At 38.9% G+C, this 24,974-nt stretch overlaps 1 protein-coding gene across 4 annotated transcripts; it reads left to right on the top strand.

Moving 5' to 3' along the window:
* The first annotated feature begins 17,187 nt into the window (after positions 1 to 17,187).
* LOC149022388 (potassium transporter 2-like) lies at positions 17,188 to 23,961 on the top strand. 4 transcript variants are annotated; one of them, XM_089150512.1, is made up of 12 exons: positions 17,188 to 17,587; positions 17,724 to 17,811; positions 17,973 to 18,009; positions 18,115 to 18,213; positions 18,330 to 18,564; positions 18,652 to 18,897; positions 18,981 to 19,034; positions 19,965 to 20,225; positions 20,753 to 20,805; positions 20,924 to 21,041; positions 21,620 to 21,874; positions 22,409 to 23,961. In XM_089150512.1, the coding sequence occupies exons 4-12, from the start codon at positions 18,175 to 18,177 to the stop codon at positions 23,533 to 23,535; spliced, it is 2,388 nt and encodes a 795-aa protein (XP_089006638.1). In that variant the 5' UTR covers positions 17,188 to 17,587; positions 17,724 to 17,811; positions 17,973 to 18,009; positions 18,115 to 18,174; the 3' UTR covers positions 23,536 to 23,961. The 4 variants fall into 4 exon arrangements, with proteins under 4 accessions (XP_089006638.1, XP_089006639.1, XP_089006640.1 ...); XM_089150513.1 differs by having other exon boundaries at positions 17,724 to 18,009; positions 18,120 to 18,213; XM_089150514.1 differs by lacking the exons at positions 17,724 to 17,811; positions 17,973 to 18,009 and having other exon boundaries at positions 18,120 to 18,213.
* The last annotated feature ends 1,013 nt before the right edge of the window (positions 23,962 to 24,974 follow it).

Raw genomic sequence — 24,974 nt, 5'->3', positions numbered from 1 at the left:
ATTGAATCCACTACAACGTTACAATAATTTCGATTACATGATCCAATAAACCAACCCCTAGTACCTAATTGGACCACAAAATATAATAATACATTCTTCATTGTTCTTCAATAAGGATACATTCCTATTCCAAAAAACCAACCCCAAGTACCTACTAGGACCATGGACGGCTACATAATATTATAACAAACATCATGACAAAACTACACCTACACTCTTCATGAAGGATTGATCATTCTTGATTAAGCATTGATCATGCTTCATTAACATGAAGTGTAACATCCACTCAGTGTGAAACCCAGCCCTATCCTAACCCTGACCCAGAACCTTTGGTGTTTGTAGGTCCGAAGACCTGGAATGGTGGAAGAAGAGACTTGTGGGTCCTTGTTGTGGAAGATATGGTGTGTGATCCCGAACCCATGGATATTGACAGTAATGCCCCTTACTTGAATGCATTGTCGGTGTTCGGCGAGAAACTGTGCCTAGAAGAGGGGAAGCTTAGTTGAAGTACTTGATGTGCTTCCGGTCTTGTTCTGAAGGTATTTCTCTACTCTAGACTTGTTTATTGACTTGTAGGAGAAAACCCAACTCAATTCGGACCCGTATAGCCTTCCATTTCCCTGGATCAAGCATGCTATCCAAGCTTGGTTGACTGATTGGTCGACTAGGCCAGTCGACCAAAGGTGGTCCACATCCGAGAAAATGATGCTTTTTGGACATTCCTTCTTCTACTTAAGTGTTTCTCGAGTCTTGAACCATATTTCACATTTCTAACTTGCTGAGAACATGGGGAGAGCTTCCCAAAGCACCTCCTTGGTAGTGGTGAAGATTATTCTATTCCAATCATTGCCAATCATTGTTGCTTGTCTCCATTAACACCAACAAGGTATGAATCATCACTCTCACTCTCTATTCTACTATTTTCTTTTCTTTTCTTGCTGTTACAACCTTGGAGTTGATGCTGCAACCTTGCAACCATCACTCCAGGTGTTCACTCTTGTCTAAACATTGATCTCATTCCATTTCCCTTGATGCTATGCTCTCATTTCAATTCTTGCATATGCATTCTTTGATTTTCTTCTTAAACTCATGTGTTCTTGTCCAAAGCTGAGGTATATAGTGTGCTATGTCTATGTTCTATGCTAGCATATGATTCTAATCCAATTCCTATTAGTTTCCCTAGCTAATTCCTTCAATTTCAATGCAATTTCATTTCATTTCAATTGATGCTATGATTCTTGTCTTTAGAACATAGGGTTTCAATTTGGGGGTTTCCAATTGGACCATTAGATTGTGTTAATTCTTGTTGTATAGTGTCCTTATACTGTTACAATGAATCCCTCCAAGTTTCGGATCGATCCGAGCCCCAGAAGATCGATTTCGGGCCAAAATTCACTATTATGTCCCGACACTATTCACTTGGTCGACTAGTTCTAGTCAACCAAGCAGTTGCTGAATTGTGTGCTTCGTTGATTTGATTCGTTCGACCTCCGATTTTCCCGATTTCTTTTCTAATCTTCATTTATGTTTGTCTAGGGTCTTCATACTATATTTGGATCATTCTTTTGTGACCTTTGGATTATTATCATTGTGGCATAAGGTAAGGATGGTTATACCCCTATAACATAAACCATGTGATTATTACACTGAGGTTGACAACTTAGTAGGCTCGGCTTATTAATTGTAGTTAGACATCATATGACTACTGTAGTTACCTTATGACAATAGCACCATGCTTAATCACTTTATTTATCATGTCTATTTATTCTTGTTATGTATTTATACACTTGATCATGTGATGTTATGACGTATCTTTCAATATGATGATATACCATGTATGTATGATATGACAAATCTAAGAATGTGGTTGGATACGTATGATTTGGGATTGGGGAATGTCCTTTTGACATTTCTATCCTTGGACATCGGAGGGAATAGTATGGGATGTTCTCCGAAGATGCCCATCAACGCTTTCCCAGATTATTGGATGACATTCATAGGACTTGTCTAGATGTGTTTGCTAGGACATCCCCGTCGTATCAGACCCGAATTGGAAGGGCATTGAGACCGAACGACCCGTGGTAGTAGTATGGTTTGATGGGTGCTCAAGACCGGTAATCACCCCGTGAGAGGACATAAATCATACTACGGATACCAAAGGGGGCCATTTATTGGTAGGGTTGCAAACAACTAGACTTGGGCTCACGGGCACTCGAGACCGGTGGGTTATATCCGTGAGAGGACGTGAGAGCTTCCCGTCTACTATTTGTGGATGACCAATAGGGTTGGTGAGTCCGGTGAGTAATATCCGTGACTCTAGTGTGAAGGATACCGGAAAGGATCCCGGGATGGGAGGAATGGACGTATCTGGATCTGATATGATATGACTAAGTAGATGACTTGCATTGGGCTAGGCTTTACCTTGACATATGCCAATACTTAGACCAAATGGTGATGTGAAAGAGCGGTGACCAAAACCCCAGCCATGGATTGTCCGAGAGGGATGCAGGACCCAATTCCCACCAAAGCTGAGTGATTGAGACTTACCTAAAGAAGTATGGTGCTATGACTTAAAGCATGTCTACCATAGAGACTAGCATATATATAGACTTAGGTACATACTTGCATCGTCTGTCTCATATCATCTTGCATCATGTTATGACTTGTATCATATGGTTTATGTATTATGGATTAACTATCTTGCTGAGTTCTTTTGAACTCATTCCTTTCTGTGCAATTGTTTTGTTAGATTTCTCTACAAGTACTGAAGAAGCTAATGGCTCCTAGCTCGAGGCGGAACAGGATCCCTCATACTACAATGAAGGTCCTAGCCACTACGAAGTTTACTGTGAAGATACCAAGGGTAGTTACCCTCCGTACCAGGATTAGCCCGACCTTGGTGTGGGAGAGGCCATACTTTGTTTCCTTTGTATACACCTACGAGGACATCTTATACAAGACTGAGGAGACCTTAGCTTAGACCCTTTTATTGTTACTTTTTGGAACTTGGATATGTAATTATAACTTTCACTGATATACTCTTTAGATTTTGATTTGTAACTTAACTTTGAATTATCTACTTTCCGCCGTGTACCGAGGGAGTGATTTCCACTCATTTCCTTCCTTTTGATTATGCACTTAGTATCATTTTATTTTGCACTCTGATTATCTATTGGTATCTTATTCATGATTCCTTTTATTATATGCTTTTACCTTGATTATTATCGTTCATGATTATGTTATCGCGTATGTGGGAGGCATTGTCGCTTGATACTTGATCTTCGAGACCGTGGATCACATACCCGGGTATGCCTGGTAGGGTACCGGCTGGGTGGATGTGACACCCAACCGGTACCTTATCTGGAATACCCAAGTGTGTGATCCCACGGTCCAAAGATCAAGTTTAGGAATGATCATATCCACTCCGCACAATAACATAATCAAAAGCAAGAACAAATCATTGTATCCAAGTAATTTAATAATAAAAGTCAAGAAAGGATCTCAGAAGGATCACAAAAGAACATCAGAGTGCAGAAAATGATACCAATAGAATAAATCAAAATGTAGAGTGAGGCGGAAACTCACTCCACAGTAGCAGTGGGAAAAGTATATCAAAAGCAAAAGGAGATTACAACCAGTTCCCAAATAGAAAGGGGAACAAACAACTAAGGTCTCAACGAATCTATAAAGATCAAAAAGAGAATGATACGATGTCCCATCGCTGGTACACAAGTGCTAGAGTCGAACTACTCCTGATAAGTATTAGTCTCGTACTGGTAGTCTTCACCGATGTAGTCACCGAAGCCAGTATCTTGAGTACCATAAGAATCATCAACTTGGTCTTCATAGTACTGACCATCATAATCAACAGTAGTAATACCTACAGGAAAGTCAAACAAAAGATGTTGCAAAAAGGAGTGAGTTCAAAAGAACTCAGCAAGGCAGTTCAATCCATAATAACATAAAAACACATAATAGCAAATCATGTCGAATGCAATATGATATGAAACAGACAATGCAGATATGCTTCTAACTCTATATATGTTGGTCTCTATTGGCAAACATGCTTTAAGTCATAGCACCATACTCCCATGGGTAGGGTCCATATCACTCTCCCTCAACCATCTCGGTATCTTGGGTTCTGCCGGTTGGTAATGGGTACTGAAACCTTCTCAGACAACCTTGGCTGGGGTTTAGGTCAACACTCTCTCACGCCTCCGTTTGGCCTGAGTATTGGCGCATGTTACGGTTAAGCCTAGCCAAATGCAAGTTTTCTACTTAGTTATATCAACTTAGATCCAAATACTTCCATTCCTCCCCTCATGGGATCCTTTCCGATATCCTTCTCCCTCTAGTCAGCGTATTCTATGGCTACAACCAACTCAGACTACAGACTCATCAACCCTTTTGGTCAGTTACATCAAGTTAACAGAATGTTCCGATATCTTCTCACGGGTCATTTCATCAGTCTTGATGTCCAAGGGCCCATGTTCCACTTCTACAACTGTACCAATGAATGGCCTCTCATGGATATTACGCACCGGTATTGAGTGTCCATAATGTGATTCATGTCCTCCTCACGGATATTACGCACCGCTATTAAGTATCCACAAATCACCATTGCTACCACGGGTTGCTCAAACTCAATTCCCTTCCGATCGGGTCTAATATAATAGGGACATCATAGCCAAACACTTCTAGACATGCCCTAGGTATGTCAACCAGTAATCAAGGAAAGCGCCAAGGGGCACCATAGGAAAATATCACATACCACCTCCACTGGTGTCCAAATACAGAAATACCAATAGGGTATTCCCCATTCCCCAATCACAACCTAGGGAATCACATTCCCAATCAGTCATTCACAAGCACAACTGATAATATAAAACATAAGTAATCGTTCATGCTTAATTGAAATAAATAAGAACAAGTACTACTATAGTTGAAGAACTACAGCAGCAATATAATTATAAAAACTAAATATAGCAGTAATATGATCATGTAATCTAAATCAAATACAAGTAAACATGTATATTAGGCTATTAGGGATCAATTGTCCTTACCTTAAAAAAACGACGAAGAATTTTCGAAGAATAATGAGGAGAGGTCCAAGACTACAAATAAACCCTAAACAAGCATATAATAATTATTAGGAATAAGCCCTAGAAGATTAAAATTCAAATGGATCGAATCAGACGAAGAAACAAGCTGCTATTATGGTTGGCAGCTTGGTTGATCGATTGGGTCAATAGACCAATGGGGTATAAAACCCTAATTTGGTCATAACTTCTTCGTTTGAAGTATGATTGCTCCGAAATTCGAAAGGGAGTTTCCTAATAGCATATTAAGACAATCTAAGAAGGTCTAGGCATCAAACATGGTAAAAATATAGGATCTTGATTGAGCTATAAAATTAGGATTTCATCATAGACAATCCATGGATCTCATGGAAAGTCTAGGGAGAATAAAGATTCACCCTAGGTATAGAGAAGCATAAAATTTACAATCAAGAAAGTGTTGGGGAGGATCCAACAATTTAAAAGAGGATCAGGGTTTCCCAATTTGGTTACCTCTCATGAGGGTTACCAAAAATCCCCAAAAAAAAAAAAAAAAAAAAAACACAAAAAAAAAAAAAAAAAAAGCCCAAAAAAAAAAAACTTGGAAAAAAGGGGAGGCCCCCCCCCCCCCCCCCCCCCCCCCCCCCTCACCCCCCCCCCCCCCCCACCACCCAATCAAAATAAATTTTATTTATTTTTTTTTAGTCTATCAATAATAATAAATACAAATACAGATAATCAAGAGCAAGAAAAGTGCAATAATTAATAAACAGGTTACAGAAGTCCAAATACTCCAATAAATATCCAAGAAATAATCAAAGGAAAGAATCAAGAATCAAATGTAATATCGAGTTTAGCGGAAGCAAAAAGAATAACTAAATAATCTTCATCTTCGGGAGGCTTCATGCTCGCAAGTTCATGTATCACTGTCTGTGCCACATCAGCTTCAAACGAGAAGGCTCTTTTATACGAATCATCTCCAACTTTCGACGTTGTGCAACCATCTGTACAGTTTATATAATACATACAATGAAAGGAATGAGTTCCAACGAACTCAGTAAGGAACAAGCAATTCTCATATATATGTCAATACAATCCACGAATGCACATATGAAATGATATGGATGATATGCGGAAATATGAATGCTACTAAGATCTAACTATGCAAGTCTCTAATGGCTGACATGCTTTAAGATATACACCAGCCCTCCTTTGGGTAAGTCTCATCACTCTGATCCGGCAAGGACTAGTTACCTCTGTAGGGATCCTGGGCAAAGGGGTAAGTCCACACCTGGCTCTCAAAACCGTGGCTGGGGGTTAAGTCAACACTCTCTCACCACGACCATTGGCAATGAGTACTGGCGCATGTCGGGGTTTCTAATCCAATGCAAGGTCATAATGGTAACATACTATATGAAGTCCAGATACTTCCCCTATGGCACCAACCAACTCGGTTCAGTATCCTTCGCAACCTAGGAGTGAGAATCCTCACGGACTGGCTACCTCTGTTGGACTCCACTCCTTAACCCTATGGTCATCCACATATTATTGGGGCGGATGCTCTCATGACTCCTCGCGACACCCGGTCCGCTCCTTGGACGTCCATGAGCCCAACCCTAACATATGCAACCCTACCATTACATGACCAATAGTGGACCATTGAGTCTCCGCACGGACTGGTTACCGTTGTTGGATGAAACATAGTCACGTCACCATTGTCACGGGTCACCGGGCTTCAATTCCCCTGCCGAAAGGGTAATAGCATGTGGGGTACCTAGCCATGCAATTCTAGACTCCCTAAGTATGTCATCAAGTAATCATGATAGTGCTGGAGACATCAGCAGGCATGTGTCCCATTCCACAGCCTTCTGATATCCCAAGCCAAAATATCCCAATGGAATACCCCTTCCATCACAATCACACTACATCACTCTTTATCATATCATGAACAGTTGTGCAATATCATAAAAGATGAAGTACATCAAGGAACACCACAAACAGCAAGTGTACAATAAGATTCACATGCTTTATACAATTACAGCAAGTTACATGATCAAAGAATAGTAAATAGAACAACAGAATCATCATGTATATGTAATTCCATATAAATAAGAATGCATGTCCTTACCCGTAATTTAGTAGAAGTCCTCTAACTTGCAATCCAAAAACTATTATAAGACTTTTATTTGAAACAGAGAACACCTAGGCATAGGGTTACAAGAATGTATAAGAGTCAAGAGTCAAAACAATTCAAAAATCAAACCTACACAGTTACTGGAAACCAGCCGGTTGCTTGTGCCGGTCGCTTAGGTTGAGCGACCGCCACTAGTGACCGCCCCAAAAACAGAGAGTTTCAGATCCGAAACTCAGGCTTCTGATCATCCGTTTTCAATCCGGATTTCGAGTGATCATGGCCAAAGTCTCGAATCTAACACTCCAAGAGACACTAGGTGAAAAGAAACCTAACAATTATCATAAATGGATTACCCAGAAACTTTTCCCTTGACTAGATCCATCCATTAACAAATGCAGGGATTCGTTTCTGGACAGGATCTCATCAAAAACATTGAAAAGGGAGTACAACAAATCAATTGGGTAACCACCAACAAAAAGGGGATGGGTTCAAATCAATTAGAGGTTAAAAAGAAGAGAATTGCAGATGGAGATTCATTACCTTAATCAGAATCACCAAGAATAGAAGAGAAAAGGTTTCATATCATTAACAGCACTTCAGACCTGAATCCCGCACGTTTCCACAGCCGCCTAATCGCCCAAAATAGCAATCCCGAACATAATAATGCGTTAATAGGGCGAGGGATGCTATTTATAACGAAAAGGGGGCAAAATAGGGCATTTTCCCGCAAGCAGAACCGGGCGGTCGCTTAAGGCGGTCGCTTGGTTTAATCAACCGCCACTAGTAACTGCCCCCAAGTATATTGCTATACAAGGGTGCTTTGCTCATGGGGTTGAAGACCAAGTACAACCAAACCCAAATGAAGACATGGGGGAGATCATAGTCCGAAAAATCAATCATAATAGGTTTGTAACAAAGAGGTTAGGGTTTCATCATAACATATGGCTCATGAAAAGGTTATGATCACGGAAAGAGAGGGAATGATTGTTATCAAGAAAATAACAAGAAATCATAGGAAATCTAGTTTATGTTAACAGAAACATTACCCATGAGGTTTCCCGCACATGGAAGGTTACAAGAGGTTTCCAGAAAGATCATTCAAGGGTTAGGGTTTCAAGGAATTTATTTGGCTAGGGTTAAGATCATGATGATGATCATAGATCTCAAAGAATAGGATGAGATCATGGAATAGATGGTTGCAAGAATGCATCATCTTCTTCCTGATCTCAAAAAAAGAACAAGAACGAAGAAAGAATAATTAGAAATCCTAATTAGGTTAAACATGGATCATGAAGAAAATATAGTGATCAAGTTTAGGTTAACACAAATATCACCCAAGGGAAAGAGAAACAAAGAATCAAGATTCACCCATGGGAAAGAGAAACAAAGAATGCACAATCTGAAAAAGGTGTTGGGGAGTTTCCAACAAATAAAAGAACAATAGGGTTTCATATATGGTTACCTCTCATAAGAGTTGGTTACCTCTCATGAGAGTTACCCATAATTAATTCTCACAAAAACAACCCAAGATAGATAAAGGAAAATCTCATTAGTATTTCAAAATAAAGAATGGAATTAGAAAGGGTCTACTAATGAGATAAAATAAGGTTCTCAATTAAAGTGAAGGGAAACAAATTCAAATCATACAATTAGGGATTTACTAACAAGAATCCGTGTATCCCACGAAAAGACTAGGGAGAATAAAGATTCACCCTTGGGAAAGAATTTACAATCAAGAAAGGTTTTGGGGAGAGTCCAATGAATTAATAGAAAATAAAAGGGTTGCCAATTGTTCCAAGGAAAAACAAGGATCAACTCCTCAATCATGAGGACACAAGGGAAGGTCATGGTAATAATATGAGACATTCCCCACAATAATAAAGATAGGTAGGAAATTAGGGAAAGTATCATTAAGAGCTTTGGTGGAATCAAATTCAAGGATCATCGCCATATGGCTTCAAGATCATAGAGTGAATTGGGGGATTCACTCTAGGGTTAAAAGAATTAAAGAAGAGGTCATTACAGTAGTGTAATACCCTTCTCAAAATCAGAATATCAGAAGTAGAGAAGAAAGAATGAATTAAAGAAGAAGCGAATTGAATACCAACCTTTTAGAAGAGAAACCGCTGAAGAAACCTGAAGAGATGCTTGAGGATCTTTCTTGGCTTCGAAGGAGAGGATCTAGGAATCTTCCCACGTTCTCCCAAGGCTTAGAAACAGATTGAGAGTGAAACACATGGAGTTCCCCCTTTTAAATAGCACAAAGAGTTCAAGAGTTACTAGGGTTTCACCGAACTGACCAAACTGACCCTGTTGGTTGATTGGTTGCCAAAGAGGAAGTTCAAAGGTCGATCCCACACTATCTAGAGGTTTAGAAACATGGTGGGAATAGTTTACCACGAAATTAAAAGAAATAAAGCTTTTGAAAACCTTCAAAACAGATATTTACCAAAATGCCACTGCCTGGACAGCTTATTCAAAACAAAGGATTTAATGGGCCAAACTTCAATATTTTTGGATGGGCTTCTTTCAATACATCGTACTACTTACCTAGTATGGAGGGAAGTCTTCAAACCAGGTCCAACTAAGCTTTAGGTCCATCAACCAAGTTCTTCTTCACAAATAAATAGTTCAACACCAAATCAAGTAAGGTTTCCATAAGGAAACACCATCATCAATATCCATGGGTTTTGGGTCAAACACCATATCTTCTACTGAGATGGCCCACAAAGACATCTTCCTAAGATTTTAAAAGATAGTAAAACTGAAATCACGGTCAAACTTCAAAGTCAACATTAAACAAACCCTACTTGACCCAAAAAGGGGGGGGGCCGGGGGGGGTTGGTGGGGGGGGGGGAGAGAGAAAAGATAAAAAAAAAAACCCCCCCAAAAAAAAAAAAAAAAGGGAGGAAAGGGGGGAATAAGGAAAGAGTAATCAAGATCACAGGTACGATCAAATACAATGAACATCACCATATAGCTTCAAGAATACACAGAGTGAATAGGGGATTCACTCTAGGGTTAAGAGAATCAAAGAAGAGGCCATTACAATAGTGTAATACCTTTCCCATAATCAAGTAATCAGAATATTAGAAGAAAGAATTGATCAAAAAAGAAAGATTAAGAATACTAACCTTGCAGAAGAAGATTCGACAGAGAAACTCTAACGGATGCTTGGGGATCTTCCTTGGCTTCGAAGAGGAGGTTCTAAGGTCCTTCCCACGTTCTCCAGAGGCTGAGGAACATAATGGGGTTGATTACCACGAAATTCCAATAAATAGAGCTTCAAAACCCTTAAAAAATAGAGTTTTACCAAACTGCCCCTGCTTGGGCAGCTTGCCCAAAAATAGGGATTTCAAGCTCTAAACTTCAAAATTTTCAATGGGGCTTCTCCCAACTCAATGAGCAGCTTACCTAGTATTAAAGGATGTTCCCAAAACATTTCCAACTAGGCCTTAAGTCCATCAACCAAGCTCTTCAACACCAAGGTGCAGCTCAACTCCAAAACATATAAGGTTTTAAATGGGCAACTCCATCATCAATCTCCATGGGTTTTTGGTCAAACACCATGTCTTCAACTGAGATGGTCCATAGAGACTTCTTCCTTCACTTTGGGTCTTTGGCTCTACACTAAGGGAGAGGTCTGACTTGACTTCCTAGGACCTTCCAAAGATAACACACTGCACTCAAGGTCCAACTTCAAGGTCAAACAACAAACAAACCCTTCTTCATCCAAAACAAACAGGGTGTCTAGGTTAGGGTTTGTGCTGGATTTCACATGAAGTCATTCTTCAGCTACTTCACTCTTTTCTTCAATAGCTTAACAATATCCTCTTCTTCTCCTGTATTAGTGGGGGGCAACTAATTGAGTCTGCTTGCTTCTCCAATTGGTTCACACCACATGAAAACCCACACCCATGAGAAAAGTTTTCACATGTTTGATAAAGCTTGTTGTGATGGTCGGATGACTCTAAAATCTTCACAGCTGCTTTCTTCCCACATTTGCATTTCTTGTTCTTGTACTTTAGATAGTTACCTCGATGATCATTGATACTTGAAGTTGACATCCTATTAAATGCACACAAGAAATAAGAAGTAAGTCTGTAGAAACATAACATAACAAGATCAACAGTATTTATCTACCTCAGTTAGTCAACTTTTAGCGATCAACAACATCTATGAAGGCAGCAATATCCATGCTCAACCAACATTCTTCAAATTGTAGGACCATATTGCAATGCTTCTTAAAAAAATATCAAGATTTTCAAACAAATCCTTTAATATCAGCTGTCATGTTTACTAGCATCTTTACAATAAATTTTTTTCTCAATATACCACCACAGCATTTGAACACAATGAGTATAGTCCCCACATCAAACTTATATTATGTTGACTCAGTTTGCCTTGATTTGTATGCACAAAGATTGCAATTTATTCAATAGAATGACCATCACGTAACCAACAAATGTCGCGCCAGTTATCATTCCTCATAATATCAATTACATTTATCATCTAATAAGTCCAATTATTAGGACAACAATTCATCCATCTAGTAGATACTACAATAAGGGATTTGTCATTCCAAATAGGAAAATCAGCTAGTAGTGAAGTCTATATTTCAAATAGGAAACTCAATCAATAGAATACATCATCAAAGTAAGATAAGAGGTATACATTTACAGTGGTCAGGGGATTGGGGTGGGGCTAGGGCTAGGGGGGTTGAGGGTGTGGGTTTCGGTATAACGGTGGGGGTTTAGGCATGAGGGTGGGGATGAGGGTGTGGCTAAGGGTGGCAACTGTGGCCTTGCGTCTGTGGGTTGGGTGGGTGCATTGCATGGTGCTCACAGAGGCATTTTGTTGAGCACTATGTGTGCACCAGGTGTGGGGTGCTAGGTTGCCTAATAATGGCCCAACGTGACTAGTGGTCGCAAAAGATCACGTCAACCATGGTGAACAATGTGAATCATCCGTGCGTGTGATTTAGTGTAGGAAGAAAAAACCTTAATCTTACTTTGCACTTCAAACGATGTAGTGGTGGTGAGTGTTGAGGAGTTGAGTTGAGGTGAGGTGTAAGAAGAAAAAAAAACCTAATTAGTAGACGTGATTCCTTCACTGAGTTGCTTTAATGGAGTTGACATAATCAAGGTTAGGGCGAGTTGCAAAGGCTGCATTAATGGAGTTGATGAGTTGGAGTCGATGAGTTGCAGATAATGCATTAATGGAGTCGATGGAATCACTCCGAATAAGGTGAGTGTTGTGAGACTTGCAGTGCTTAGTGTGTGGCTGGAGAAGACGGGTAGCGCAGTGGAGAGTGGCAGAGGGATGGTCAGAGAAGATTGGTTGTAGAGAGAGAGAGAGAGAGAGAGAGAGAGAGAGAGAGCAATATAAGGGCCTTGGGGTATTTTGGTAATTTCTCTTAACGGATGGCATTTATGTAATTTCACTTCAAATTTTGAATCACAAAATCTATAGTAAGGGTACTAGTGTCATTTGCTTATTCAAAATGGGGGCATTATTGTCATTTCCCTACTTAGAGGGCATTTAGGTAATTTGAAATTTGAAATTTGAAATGTAAATTATTTAAATAAAAGTAGGGGTATTTGGGTAATTTCATAACCCATTTTAACAACAAATTTATCTATGGTTAACATGTAATTAGGAGTGCAAGTTTGGCCCTGGCGGCCCTGACCCGCCCTAAGCCCGCCCTGAGCCCGAATAGGGCTTGGGCTAAAGATTTTGGCCCTAAGGGCGGGTTAGGGCCAAAATATTCTGGCCCTGAACTAGGGCCAAGGGCGGGCTTGGGATTACACTCTGACCCACCCAGCCCATCCCTGATTTTGGCCCTAATCTTGGCCCTGATTCTAGCCCTGATTTTGATCCTGATCTCGACCTTGATTTTGGCCCTGATTCTGGCCCTGATCTAGCCCTGATTTAGACCCTGATCTTGGCCTTGATTTTGGCCCTGATTTTGGCCCTGATTCAGACCCTAATCTTGGTCCTGATATTGGCCCTAATGTTGGCCTTGATCTAGGCCCATGATTTTGGCCCTGATTTGAGTCTAGACCCTCCACTCATATGGAGATGAATTAATTATAATTCACATTGGTGAATATTTGACATGTGTCAAATTTTAAAAACATGATCATATTTTGTAAAAAATTAATAAAAATAATTATATCTTCATTACCAATGTAGTCAGCATCCACCTGATTTTGGCTCTAGTCATAATGTTAATTTGACATTGATCATATATTAGAGTTTTACCCTAATATTCACATTAACATTGATATAGCTATAAGTATTGACTTTGACCTTCAGTAATTTTGATCATATGAGACTATGAGTTCACTTTTATATTATTTTTAAGATAATATTTATTTTTCGAACTAAGTCATTTTTAGTTCAAAAAAATCATTGATTTTTTTTTTTTTTGAACTAAGGCGAGATAATTTATTATAAATAATAAAAACTAGTATATAGAGAATTAATATCTAACAAATCTACACCCCAACTTCTCATCATGAATGTTGACATCTTTTTTTTGCCTCCAATGTGATATTTCATCATCATCATATAAAAAAATAAATAATAATAATAATAATAATAATAATAATAATAATAATAAAAAATAAAAAAAACTTCTTAAGGATAGATAGCTATGCTTGTAACTTGTTGTGGGGAAATATGGTCCCGATCCTCTACCCTCGGGAGAGAGACACCCCCGCACGGGAGAGAGGCACCCCCGCTCGGGAGAGAGGCACCCCGCTCGGGAGAGAGGCACCCCCGCTCGGGAGAGAGGCACCCCCCCCTTGGGAGAGATGCACCTCCCTCGGGTTGATAATTCTCTTCCCTCATAAAGGGTCCCGAGTACCTCACTCGGGACAAATACACCTCTCTTTTTGTCATCTGGTTTCTTCCTTGAAGAAGGTCCCGAGGGCCTCATTCGGGAGAAACACCTCCCATATGAGATGGCTCACTTCTTCCCTAAAGAAGGTCCCGAGGGCCTCATTCGGGAGAGACACCTCTATCTTGGCAGATTCATTTCTTCGTTGGAGAAGTGCCACACTTGGGAAAAATATCCAACTCTAGCATTTCTCAGAAGACTCTCTTGACTAAGTCAAGAAGAGTTAGTTACTCATAAACACTCAGCATATCTATTCCGAGAATTGGGGAGGTGAGTCATCATAACGGCAATATCAGGTGCGACAAAGAAGGAGCCGTTATTCCACTACACTCACTCCTCAACTATCGATCCGGAATCTAAGGAATCGCCGCCTCCAGGTAACATCTATATAAACCTACCTCCAACATGGAGAAAGGTAACGAGAACTTTCATCTGAGTACTTACTCATTACGTTCTTGAGAACTCTCTCAAGAACCATTATTGTTACCTAGGCTGATTTGAGCGTCGGAGGCGGTTCCCCGGCCAAAACTAGGCCGGACCGTTCTTGCTTTCTTTGTGTGTGCAGGCATCTCAGTTATTCCAACTTGGTTGGAGAGCACTTAAGGTGGTCATCTCAATATCCGACTCTCGAAGAAGTTCTATACGCAACATAACTAAAATATAATTTTCAACTACGAAAAAAATATCTATACTACATTATCGTTGATTTATTTGTTAACAAAGTTTTAGATATGATTTTTTTTCCCTGCTAAATAAGGATATCAATGGAAAGGATTTTTCAATTTCCATCACCAAAGTAATGGGAGAAGTTTTCAATTTCCATCATCAAAGCAATGAGAGACTTTCAAAGATCATCAATATAGAATTATGGAGTATGAATTTATTTATGTTTAAAGCAACACTATCAACTTATTGATTGTTTTATCATTTTGTATGAGCTTGAATCATCTTATATTTTTATGAATTTTATTTTTAGTTTACTTATGATACTTATTATTATTATTATTTTAATGAATTCACAGTTGATATTTTAGGTCCAAGGATAGGACCAATTAAGGCTAGGGCCAAGATAGGGTCAATTAAGGCCATAGACAAGGCTAATCAGGGTCAAGGACAATTAGGGTCAGGGACAGAGCCAATAAGAGCTAATCAGGGCCAATCAGTGCTAGGGACAGGGCCAATAAGGGGTAAAGGGCCAATCAGGGTCAAGGGCATGGCCAATTATGGCCAATTAGGGCTAACCTATCCCAACCCGGCCTAATTAGGGCGGGAATGGGCTTGGCTTGGCCCTGTAGGGCTTAGGGTCAGGGACAATAATCCTTCGCCCTGAACTAGGGTCAGGGCGGGAGTGGGCTCAAATTAGAACATATAGGGCTGGGCTTGGGATTGCAAAAGCCCGGCCTAGCCTGGCCCAGTTGCAGCCCTACATTTAATTATGCATGTGCGTACCATATAATTTTTTAGACAATAGTTGGTAGTTACTAGTTTCACCCAAATGTAGTGGGTGCCATGTAATTTTCTCTATTTTGTAAATGACAACATCAAAAGAAAATAAAAAAAAGTTATTCTACTTTTATCGTAACGTATTAAAATAAATAAATTAATAAATCATTATGTCTAATAAAGGACAACAACAAAAGAAATTAAAAAAATAATATAAATCTAAGTGGATTCATTTGATCAGAATGACTTAGGGTTAAAATTAATGTTAGTGTAAAGCTTAATATTAGGATGAAAGTTAGGGTAAGGATAAAGATAAAAATTAGAGTCAGAAAAATCAAGGCTAAGATCAGGAACAAAAATAGAGTCAGAATTAAGGCCAAGATCAGGGCTAAAATGTGAGAAACAGTAATCTTAGGCTTGTCCTTGGCCCTTATCCACCCATAGGAAAAAATCTTGAGCCAAGGCACTATTTGGGATCAGGGCAGGGTAGGGCAGGACAAGGCCATCAGGGCCAAACTTGCATCCCCGATTTTTATGGTTTTTTGAATATTTGTGAAGGGCTTATGGTTGTGCACAGTTTTGGTATGTCTCCTTGTAATTTACTGAGACCTTTGGTAGTGCATTTAAGCTTGATACTGAGATCCGGAGATGTGGGCTTGATTAAGCTGAACTTTGTGAACAAATTTGTTGTGTTCTTCTTTTGTTCTTGTGTTATTTTCTTTTCATTCAATTCCCAATCCAGGATTGCAAGGTGTTTGGTACAATAGCAATTGTGGCGACAATTTGGGGGAAGTTTCATACTCCCTAGTTTGCAGTTGATATTTTTGAGAATATTAGGGAGACGACAAGTTATTTTAGTGTTTGTGTCTTTCATCACCATGTCAAGAACTGGATACAGGTGCCAACTACCTTGCTAGATTGCTAGATTCTGTTAATGAAGTTTTCTTTCCTAATGATGATATTCCTATAGCTTTTGCTCGGATTATCTAGAATGATGTATTATAGATTGCAATTTTTTCTTCAGTTCTATTAATACAAGCTACCTTTAATAAAAATAAACAACTCAAAAAGGCTAAGGATGTAGTTGGTTAAAAAAATGATGAGGTACCAACAGTGGATGGCGACATTGAAACGGCGAATATTTGAACAGAGAAAATCAGCAAATCATCTCATTCCTTCTAGAAAAAGAATCCCAACATAATTTTTAATTTTGTTAGACTTATATAATTAGATTAAACCTTCAGTTCCTTGGTCACCTAATCTCTTCAAGGAAGAGAATCAAATCCTGCAGAATCACTGCCGGCTTTCTTCCTCCTAATAAAAAAGTGCAAAAAAGTTCAATAAATTAATGAAACTCAAAAATTCTTTCCAGCCCACTCTACTAAAACCAAGATTAGTCTCCAAATCCCATCAGTGATCCTAATTCTCATTGGCAGTCTAATCCTTTATTACTATTTTCAACTACAGAAGACTCGATGATTGGGTTAGACTTCAATTTCCGATTATTCGTGTGTCAAAATTCACTAGAAATCGGCATCCGATAACTCGATAAGAGAAGCGGAGAACTCGAGGCATTTCTTTATTGATATTCTTTTAAATACAGAAATCAGTCACTGTCAGTGGGTTCCAGCATTGATCTCTATCGAACTGCAAGATAACTGAATCTGCCAAACAGTTCTTAGAAATTAGAATCCTGCAATGCTAGTTAAAGAGAGAACAGAGAAGGAAATTGCAAAGATAGGTAGAAAGCTATGCTGCTAAAGATCCATAAATGGAAATTATAAAACGGATAAAAGCGTTAAAATGGGGTTTATGGTTTCAGCCTTCAGGCCTCTGAAGTAGGTAGGCAAGGGAATGTGGATTGTTGGTGTATAGGGTTAAACAACATGTTCATTGATGGGTGCTTTTGGTCAGATAAAACCGCCCTTCACGTGTCTCTGCCGATTATGGAGCAGCTTTGCTACTCTTTTGGTTTTTGTTGCTTTTGGAGCTCAAAAACCCTCTCAGATCACTATTGCTTATCTGGGTTCTTCAGAAACTCTAGCTTTGGTAAGCCTTTATGCTTTTCTTGTGTTCCTTTTTCTTCCAAATACTAGCTATCGATCATAAGGAAAATGGGGATTAGGTGGTTTTGTTTTTGTCTCTTAATCACTGTTATTTTTCCTGCGTGTGATATCTCTGGCAGAGAGAAGTAATGGGCATGTGAAGCTTTCAAGAAGCATTTGATTCAATGGGCTCATTCTTGTTTCAGGAATTTTCGTATGAATCACTTGGTTGTGATTTTTCACCTATTCTGCTTTCAGTTCAAGCCCCACTTATTAAGTCTAGTGGTTTAAAAGTTTGTTATATATTTTACTTTCTTTTTTAATAATTTCATAATGTTACTTGAGATTGATTCCTCTCCATTTAATTGGCTATGGGTTAATTCATCCAGCATTTGGTCTCGACTGTTCCTCAATTGGAAGCTAACAGTATGTTTTTGTTTCCTTTGATCTATCAACATGTAGCTTTTTGAAGTTACACCAGTCTATTTCGAAAGTTTCATCTTTTTCTTTACAAAGCTTTGAAAAATTCAGTGCAGATCTGCAAGTAGCTGAGGAGAGAACGAATTCATTGTAGATTAACTCTTGTAAAAGATGGTTTATGATGTTGGGAGCTGCTGGAGTTATTCGAAGGTTTTTCTCTTATCTTGTTGCTCTATTTCACATATCCATATATATGAACATAAACTTTTTTTGCTCCTTTACAAGCCTTAATCTAATATCTAGAAATTACGCTATTTGCATTTCAGAAGGATTATTGGAAGAGGACTTTGCTGTTAGCTTACCAGAGTCTTGGTGTGGTCTATGGGGACTTGAGTATCTCCCCTCTGTATGTTTACAAGAGCACATTTGCAGAAGACATTCACCATTCAGAGACAAATGAAGAGACTTTTGGAGTTCTTTCTTTTGTCTTTTGGACCTTAACACTTATTCCACTGTTGAAGTATGTATTTGTGGTTCTTCGAGCTGATGACAATGGAGAAGGTTAGCAGTTGCTTTAAATGGTTTAACTAGTATCTCCTACGGATTATCATTCACCAATCAAATTTGAAATTTGTGTACATTTTGTAGGTGGCACTTTTGCTCTCTATTCTTTGATATGTAGGCATGCCAAAGTAAGCCTTCTGCCCAACAGGCAGGTTGCAGATGAAGCGCTGTCTACTTATAAACTAGAATCTCCTCCTGAGACTAAAAGCTACTCAAGGGTTAAAGTTCTGCTTGAGAAGCACAAGTCGTTGCGCACTGCATTGCTAGTCATAGTTCTGCTTGGTACTTGTATGGTAATTGGAGATGGAGTGCTCACTCCTGTCATTTCTGGTATTCTTCTTGGCTGACATATGAACTTTTCTTTATCTCTATATCACTAAGTTTTTGGACTGAATACTTTCTTCTTTGGCCAGTTTTCTCTGCTGTATCAGGCCTTGAGTTATCAATGTCCAAGGAACACCACCAATGTAATCTTTTCTACCTTTATTCTAGATATTGTCTTGGTTATTGATCCAAGTTAACCATTCAATAAATTGTTATATCATAGGTTCTGAAGAGAGCTAATAATTTCATTCTTGCTAGTTATTTAGAATCTGTGTTTTTAAATATGCATGAAGAGAAAGAGGATGGACAGATTGTGATATAAATATCAAGACTACAGTAACAGAACCATGACTTCTATGGTAAAAAAGGGGAAGAAGTATGTTGATTTTCCATCTCAATGTGAAATCACTTTTCAGAAAAATGTTAGTTCTACCTTATGTTTGCGTGTTTGAGTTGGGAAACAGCCTCATAGTGAGTGGGGTTAAGGCTTCGTACATTATGACCCTCCCTAGTCCTTGCACTGTTGGCTGCCTTATACTTAAATAATATAAGATGTTCTCTTCCAAGCTATGGTTTCACCTTTTCCTATCTTGACAAATCAGTTAACTGGGAGTTTTGTTATTGAAATTTCAAGAGCACCTTCTTTGAGTGTCTATTAGGCCGTATATACACCTCTTTTTGACTGTATTAGGCTTTATATGGTTGTCAACTGAAACAAAATGATTTCCTTTTGCAACCTCATGGTATTTCAGCAAATGAACTAATGCTTTGGAACTTAAAAGAACTCAGCTCAAGCCTTGACTGGATTGATAGTGTTAATAAAATAGGAAGTGATTTACCAAAATTATAAAATTAATAAAATTCAAGGTGAGAAATGCTTTTAGCAAGGGAATCCAAATCCATCATTTTTCCATACTGTTGATTCTGGTTGAGTCCACTTTCTTATTCATTGACATGGTGGAAACAAAAGTGAAATGAGCTGTCTTCCGTAATTCGATTGAGCAATAGAGAACAGCAGAGATGCTTCTGTGTCTTATTCTTCAATGCATCTGAGATTATGTCTATCTTTGCAGATGCAGTGGTTCCAATTACTTGCTTCATATTGGTTTGTCTATTTGCCCTGCAACACTATGGCACGCACCGAGTTGGATTCTTTTTTGCACCAGTTGTATTGACTTGGCTATTTGTGATTAGTACCCTTGGCTTATACAACATATTCCGGTGGAACACTCAAGTTTATCAAGCTCTTTCCCCATATTACATGTACAAGTTCTTGAAGAAGACAAGGAAAAGTGGCTGGCTGTCTCTGGGTGGAATGTTGTTGTGCATAACAGGTAATATTTGATATACCTGGACAGAAATTCTTACTGTATTCTGCATTAATAAGATAGACATGTATAAGTGTGAATCAATTAAGCCCAATGAAGCCTTAATCCAACTTCTAAGGATTAGCTAACTAGTCCTGTTCTGCCAGTCCACACTATTCACGATCGTATCTTCTGGTATCTAATCTCCCAGCATAGCATTAAAGCAGCATATTTTTAGTATTCATGCTATTGCTAGGTCAGAAGTTATTCCCCACACATAATTTGATTCCACTCTCCTACACGAGTGGGATTTCTGAGTTTGTATCTTGTATCTGTAGTGGTCCACATAATTATTATAGGGCTTTTATATATCTGGGTTGAGTTCAGGTCTTGTATTTGTGTGTGTTCTTCTTTCTTTCTTTCTTTTCTTTTTTCTTTTTTTTTTTTTTTTTTTTTTTGGGGGGGGGGTTGGTTTACAGATTTTAGAACCTTACAGTTTCACCAACTATGAAGAAATCAGCAACTAATCAATTCAATTGAAGCATAATTTGCAGGCTCAGAAGCAATGTTTGCTGATCTTGGTCATTTCACATACACTGCGATCCAGGTAAATTTTCCCCCTGTAACGGGAGCCTTTTCATGTTTCTGTGATGATATCTCATACTTGACTTGCTAGTACCCTCCTTTTGGAGAATTAATAGGTTTCACTTTTTTCAACTATACAGATTGCATTCACCTTTCTTGTTTATCCCGCTTTAATTTTAGCATACATGGGTCAAGCTGCTTACTTGTCAAAGCATCACCATATTGACAATCAGATTGGCTTTTACATCTCAGTTCCAGGTTTTCTCTATTCCATTCTTGATTCTAACAATATGGCTTGAACTTGTCAACTTTCTTTCTTTCTTTCTTTTTCTTTTTTCTTTTTTTTCTTTTTTTCTTTTTCTTTTTTGATTTCGAACACAAATAAACTTTACCAGCATCTGCTGAGCATCACATTGATCATTAAGTATCACATGAGTGCCAATATTTGGTGTCAGGATGCAACGTGCAAAGTATAGAATGGGGTGGGGAAAGAAGAAATACATGAGTTGGGCTGTCCATTTATTAATTGCTGATGGATTTTATTGCCCCACGTAAGCGGGTGGTAGCAAAACAGAGCTGTTTGTGACAATCATTTTATAGTTTTGATTTCATAAAATATTAAGCAAGCCATTTTGATAAGCCTGGGATGCTTGGGAATACCTTACAGTTTAATACAACATTCCTATCTGGTTATATCCGTACTTCATTATCTAATGAGGGAGGGGAAAAACGTGACTGTCAGTTTATCAATGAAGTTGAACTAGCGATGGAAATTCTAATGCTTTATGTGGTTAATGACAAAAAGAATTATAAGCTTCTGAAAATTTTTGTTACAGAAAGTGTGAGGTGGCCTGTGCTTATAATAGCTATTCTTGCTTCTGTCGTGGGAAGCCAAGCAATCATAAGCGGAACATTCTCTATCATCAACCAGAGCCAGTCTCTCTGCTGCTTCCCGAGAGTAAAGATTATTCACACCTCTGACAAGATACATGGCCAAATCTACATCCCTGAGATCAACTGGGTTCTCATGATCCTCTGTGTTGCTGTTACCATTGGATTCAGAGACACAAAACACATGGGAAATGCATCAGGTACATAGACACCTAACTAAAGGTTAAATCTCATTATGCTTTAATTTTCTAAATCCAACTTAAAGGCTGAGCTTTGGCACAGTGGTTGGTGGACCACAGTTGTAGCCTGACCAAGATATCAAAATTGCTTGGATAAGGCTACCGGCTACATAGGAAAATTGACCCCCAGACTCTGCTTTTGTGGAAGTCTTCCATATTGGGTTCGCCCATTCTAAGTGCATTTTTTTGTGAAAATAACAGATATTCTAATGCAGTAAGTAGCAGGTTCTAGGAAGGACTCTTCACTTCTAGTTTTCCAATAAAGTTATTAAACCTTACCTGCTGGAGCAGTTTTAAGAACCCAATGCATTACCACTTCTCTGAATTTATTTTTTTTTCAAGATAAAAGTAATGCTTTAACTTACAATATTATGGAGATCATACTAGAGATGGTATACTAAGTATTCCTGGAAAAGTTTATCCATAGTCTACAAAAATATTTTGCGTGCACTAGAAATCCTTAAATTACATTTTTTTTTGTCTGTTTATTTGCAGGTTTGGCGGTGATGACAGTGATGCTGGTCACCACATGCCTTACTTCTTTGGTGATTATACTCTGTTGGCACAAACCCCCTGTAATAGCCCTTGCTTTCCTGCTGTTCTTTGGTACTGTTGAAGCCCTCTACTTCTCAGCTTCCCTTGGGAAGTTCCTTGAGGGGGCCTGGCTCCCTATGCTGCTGGCTCTGTTCCTCATGACAATTATGCTTGTATGGCATTATGCCACCATCAAGAAATACGAGTTTGATCTCCAGAACAAGGTCTCCTTAGAGTGGCTTCTAGCTCTGGGTCCCAGCTTGGGCATTGCTCGAGTCCCTGGTGTAGGCTTAGTGTACACAGACCTCACTTCTGGGATACCTGCGAATTTCTCCCGCTTTGTTACCAACCTCCCTGCCTTCCACCGTATTCTTGTCTTTGTGTGTGTCAAATCTGTGACCGTACCTTATGTGCCCCCAGCAGAGCGTTATCTTGTGGGTCGTGTGGGTCCTCCAGCTCATAGGTCCTACAGGTGCATTGTACGATATGGATACAGAGATGTTCATCAGGATGTTGATTCCTTTGAAACTGAGCTCATCAATGGATTGGCTGATTTCATCCGTCATGATGGTAGGCAAACCAATGCAAGTAGTTCATACAGAGAAGATGATGAATCACACTCTAGTGACTCAGCTGGAGAGTGTAGGCTAACAGTTATTGGCAGAGTAGCTCTCTCAGGCCAACCTGCTTATGAGATGGATGAGATTGTGAAGCAAGAAAGCACATCCATTGGGTTCCAATCAGTAGAGAGTGTGACAGATATCATAGAGATGGAGCCCATTCATGTTGAGAGAAGGGTATGGTTTGCTCTTGACAATAATTCTGAAATTGATGTATGCTCTGAGATGGATATGCAAGTGCAGGAAGTGCAGCAAGAGCTGGAAGAGCTGAGGGCAGCTAAAGAAGCTGGTGTAGCATTCATACTCGGGCACTCTCATGTAAAAGCAAAGCAAGGATCATCGCTGCTAAAGAGAGCAGCGATTGACGTGGGATACAATTTCCTGAGAAGGAATTGCCGAGGACCAGATGTAGCACTCAAGGTGCCACCAGTATCTCTTCTCGAGGTCGGGGTGGTATATGTTGTGTGAGCTCTGCAACTATATCTTGCGAGGCTGATTTTGGATGAACCACTTCCATCATATTCAAGTATAGAAGAGTGGCTTCAAAGCGCGGTGAGTGCTGACGCTAATAAATTGTGACACACAGAATATAATCCTCTTGCATTGTCGTACATGGTTGAATACAAGTATACAGCTGCAGAGGACTGCAAGATGAGAACAGAAGCTTTCTGTTTCCAAATTGCTAGAAATTTGCCACCCCAACTGGATTCTGGCGAGCGGTTCTTAAGGTCCCATTCTATGATTTGAACTATCTAATATATTGACCCTATTACAGGTAATTGCTTTGACCACACTGCTTTTGTGCTTATTCAAAGCTATGTAAGATTTCTTCCAAAAAAAATAAAAAAATCTGTTTAATTTGATGGATGGAGCAGAAAAATGGGACTGTTTTTTCTACACCCATAATTTGTTCATGTTCCCACGTGTTATACGAGTAGGATTGGAAAGATTGAAATGGCTGTGGACAACAATCATGGTTGCAACTCTCTCCATGTTATTTAGAAAAAGTGAACTATTCCATTTTCTAAGCTGCCAACCTTCTTATTGCAAAACATGCTCCCAACAAATATATGCTTGACCCCCAAGAAATGGTTCAATTGACAATGGCCAAACCAATACCTCTTAGCAAAAGGTTATAAGTTTGACTCTTATTAAGGTATACAAGGCATCTCTTCTCCACCTCATATGTGAAAGGTCCCCATTGTTCTTGTTAATCGTAGTGGGTGGGTCCCACTACAATAGCGTTAGTGGCGGCAAAACGGTTACGTAAGGATGACTACTCCTCTATTTAGTTGAATCTAAATAAGACTCTGATATTGCTTTACCTCACTTAGTTGAGTCTAAGTAAAATTTTAATTAAATAACTAGGGTTGGGGGAAAATTTATAGATAAAGGGATGGAATATCAAATAGATGACTGAAAATATATATATATATATATATATATATATATATATATATATATATTATCCTTTGCTATGTGAATTCTTTATGGGGATAAGCTAATCTTGAACCTCTATTACTGTGGTTCGTCGATTTGGAAGTGTGGAAATAACCTACAAAGTATGCAAGGCAAATCAAGGGAAATAGAACGCAAAGATGTATCTCCGCCTTTGTTTAGATCCATTGCAATTAAGATCATTAAGGTAAATGATTTAAAACTCATATTTTTATGATATTTATTAATATTGGTATCAAAGCCATGTTGGGGTTAGGGTCAATGCAACGGCTGGTTTTTTGGGTGTTAGTTGATTTAAAATGCAAATCATGGGTTTTATTATTTTCCATTGACATGATTGGGTGTCAGATTATATCTATGACCAATTGCTTGATTTCTTCACGATTTGTTATATGCAAATTTAATCGTTTAGTTTTATTGGTAAAGAGAAGTTATTTTTTCACGATTAA

This window comes from Hakea prostrata, chromosome 3 (genome assembly GCF_041222555.1).
Source record: "Hakea prostrata isolate BN-2017 chromosome 3, UWA_Hpros_2, whole genome shotgun sequence".
Lineage (NCBI taxonomy): Eukaryota > Viridiplantae > Streptophyta > Magnoliopsida > Proteales > Proteaceae > Hakea > Hakea prostrata.
This window is presented reverse-complemented; position numbering and strand designations above follow the sequence as displayed.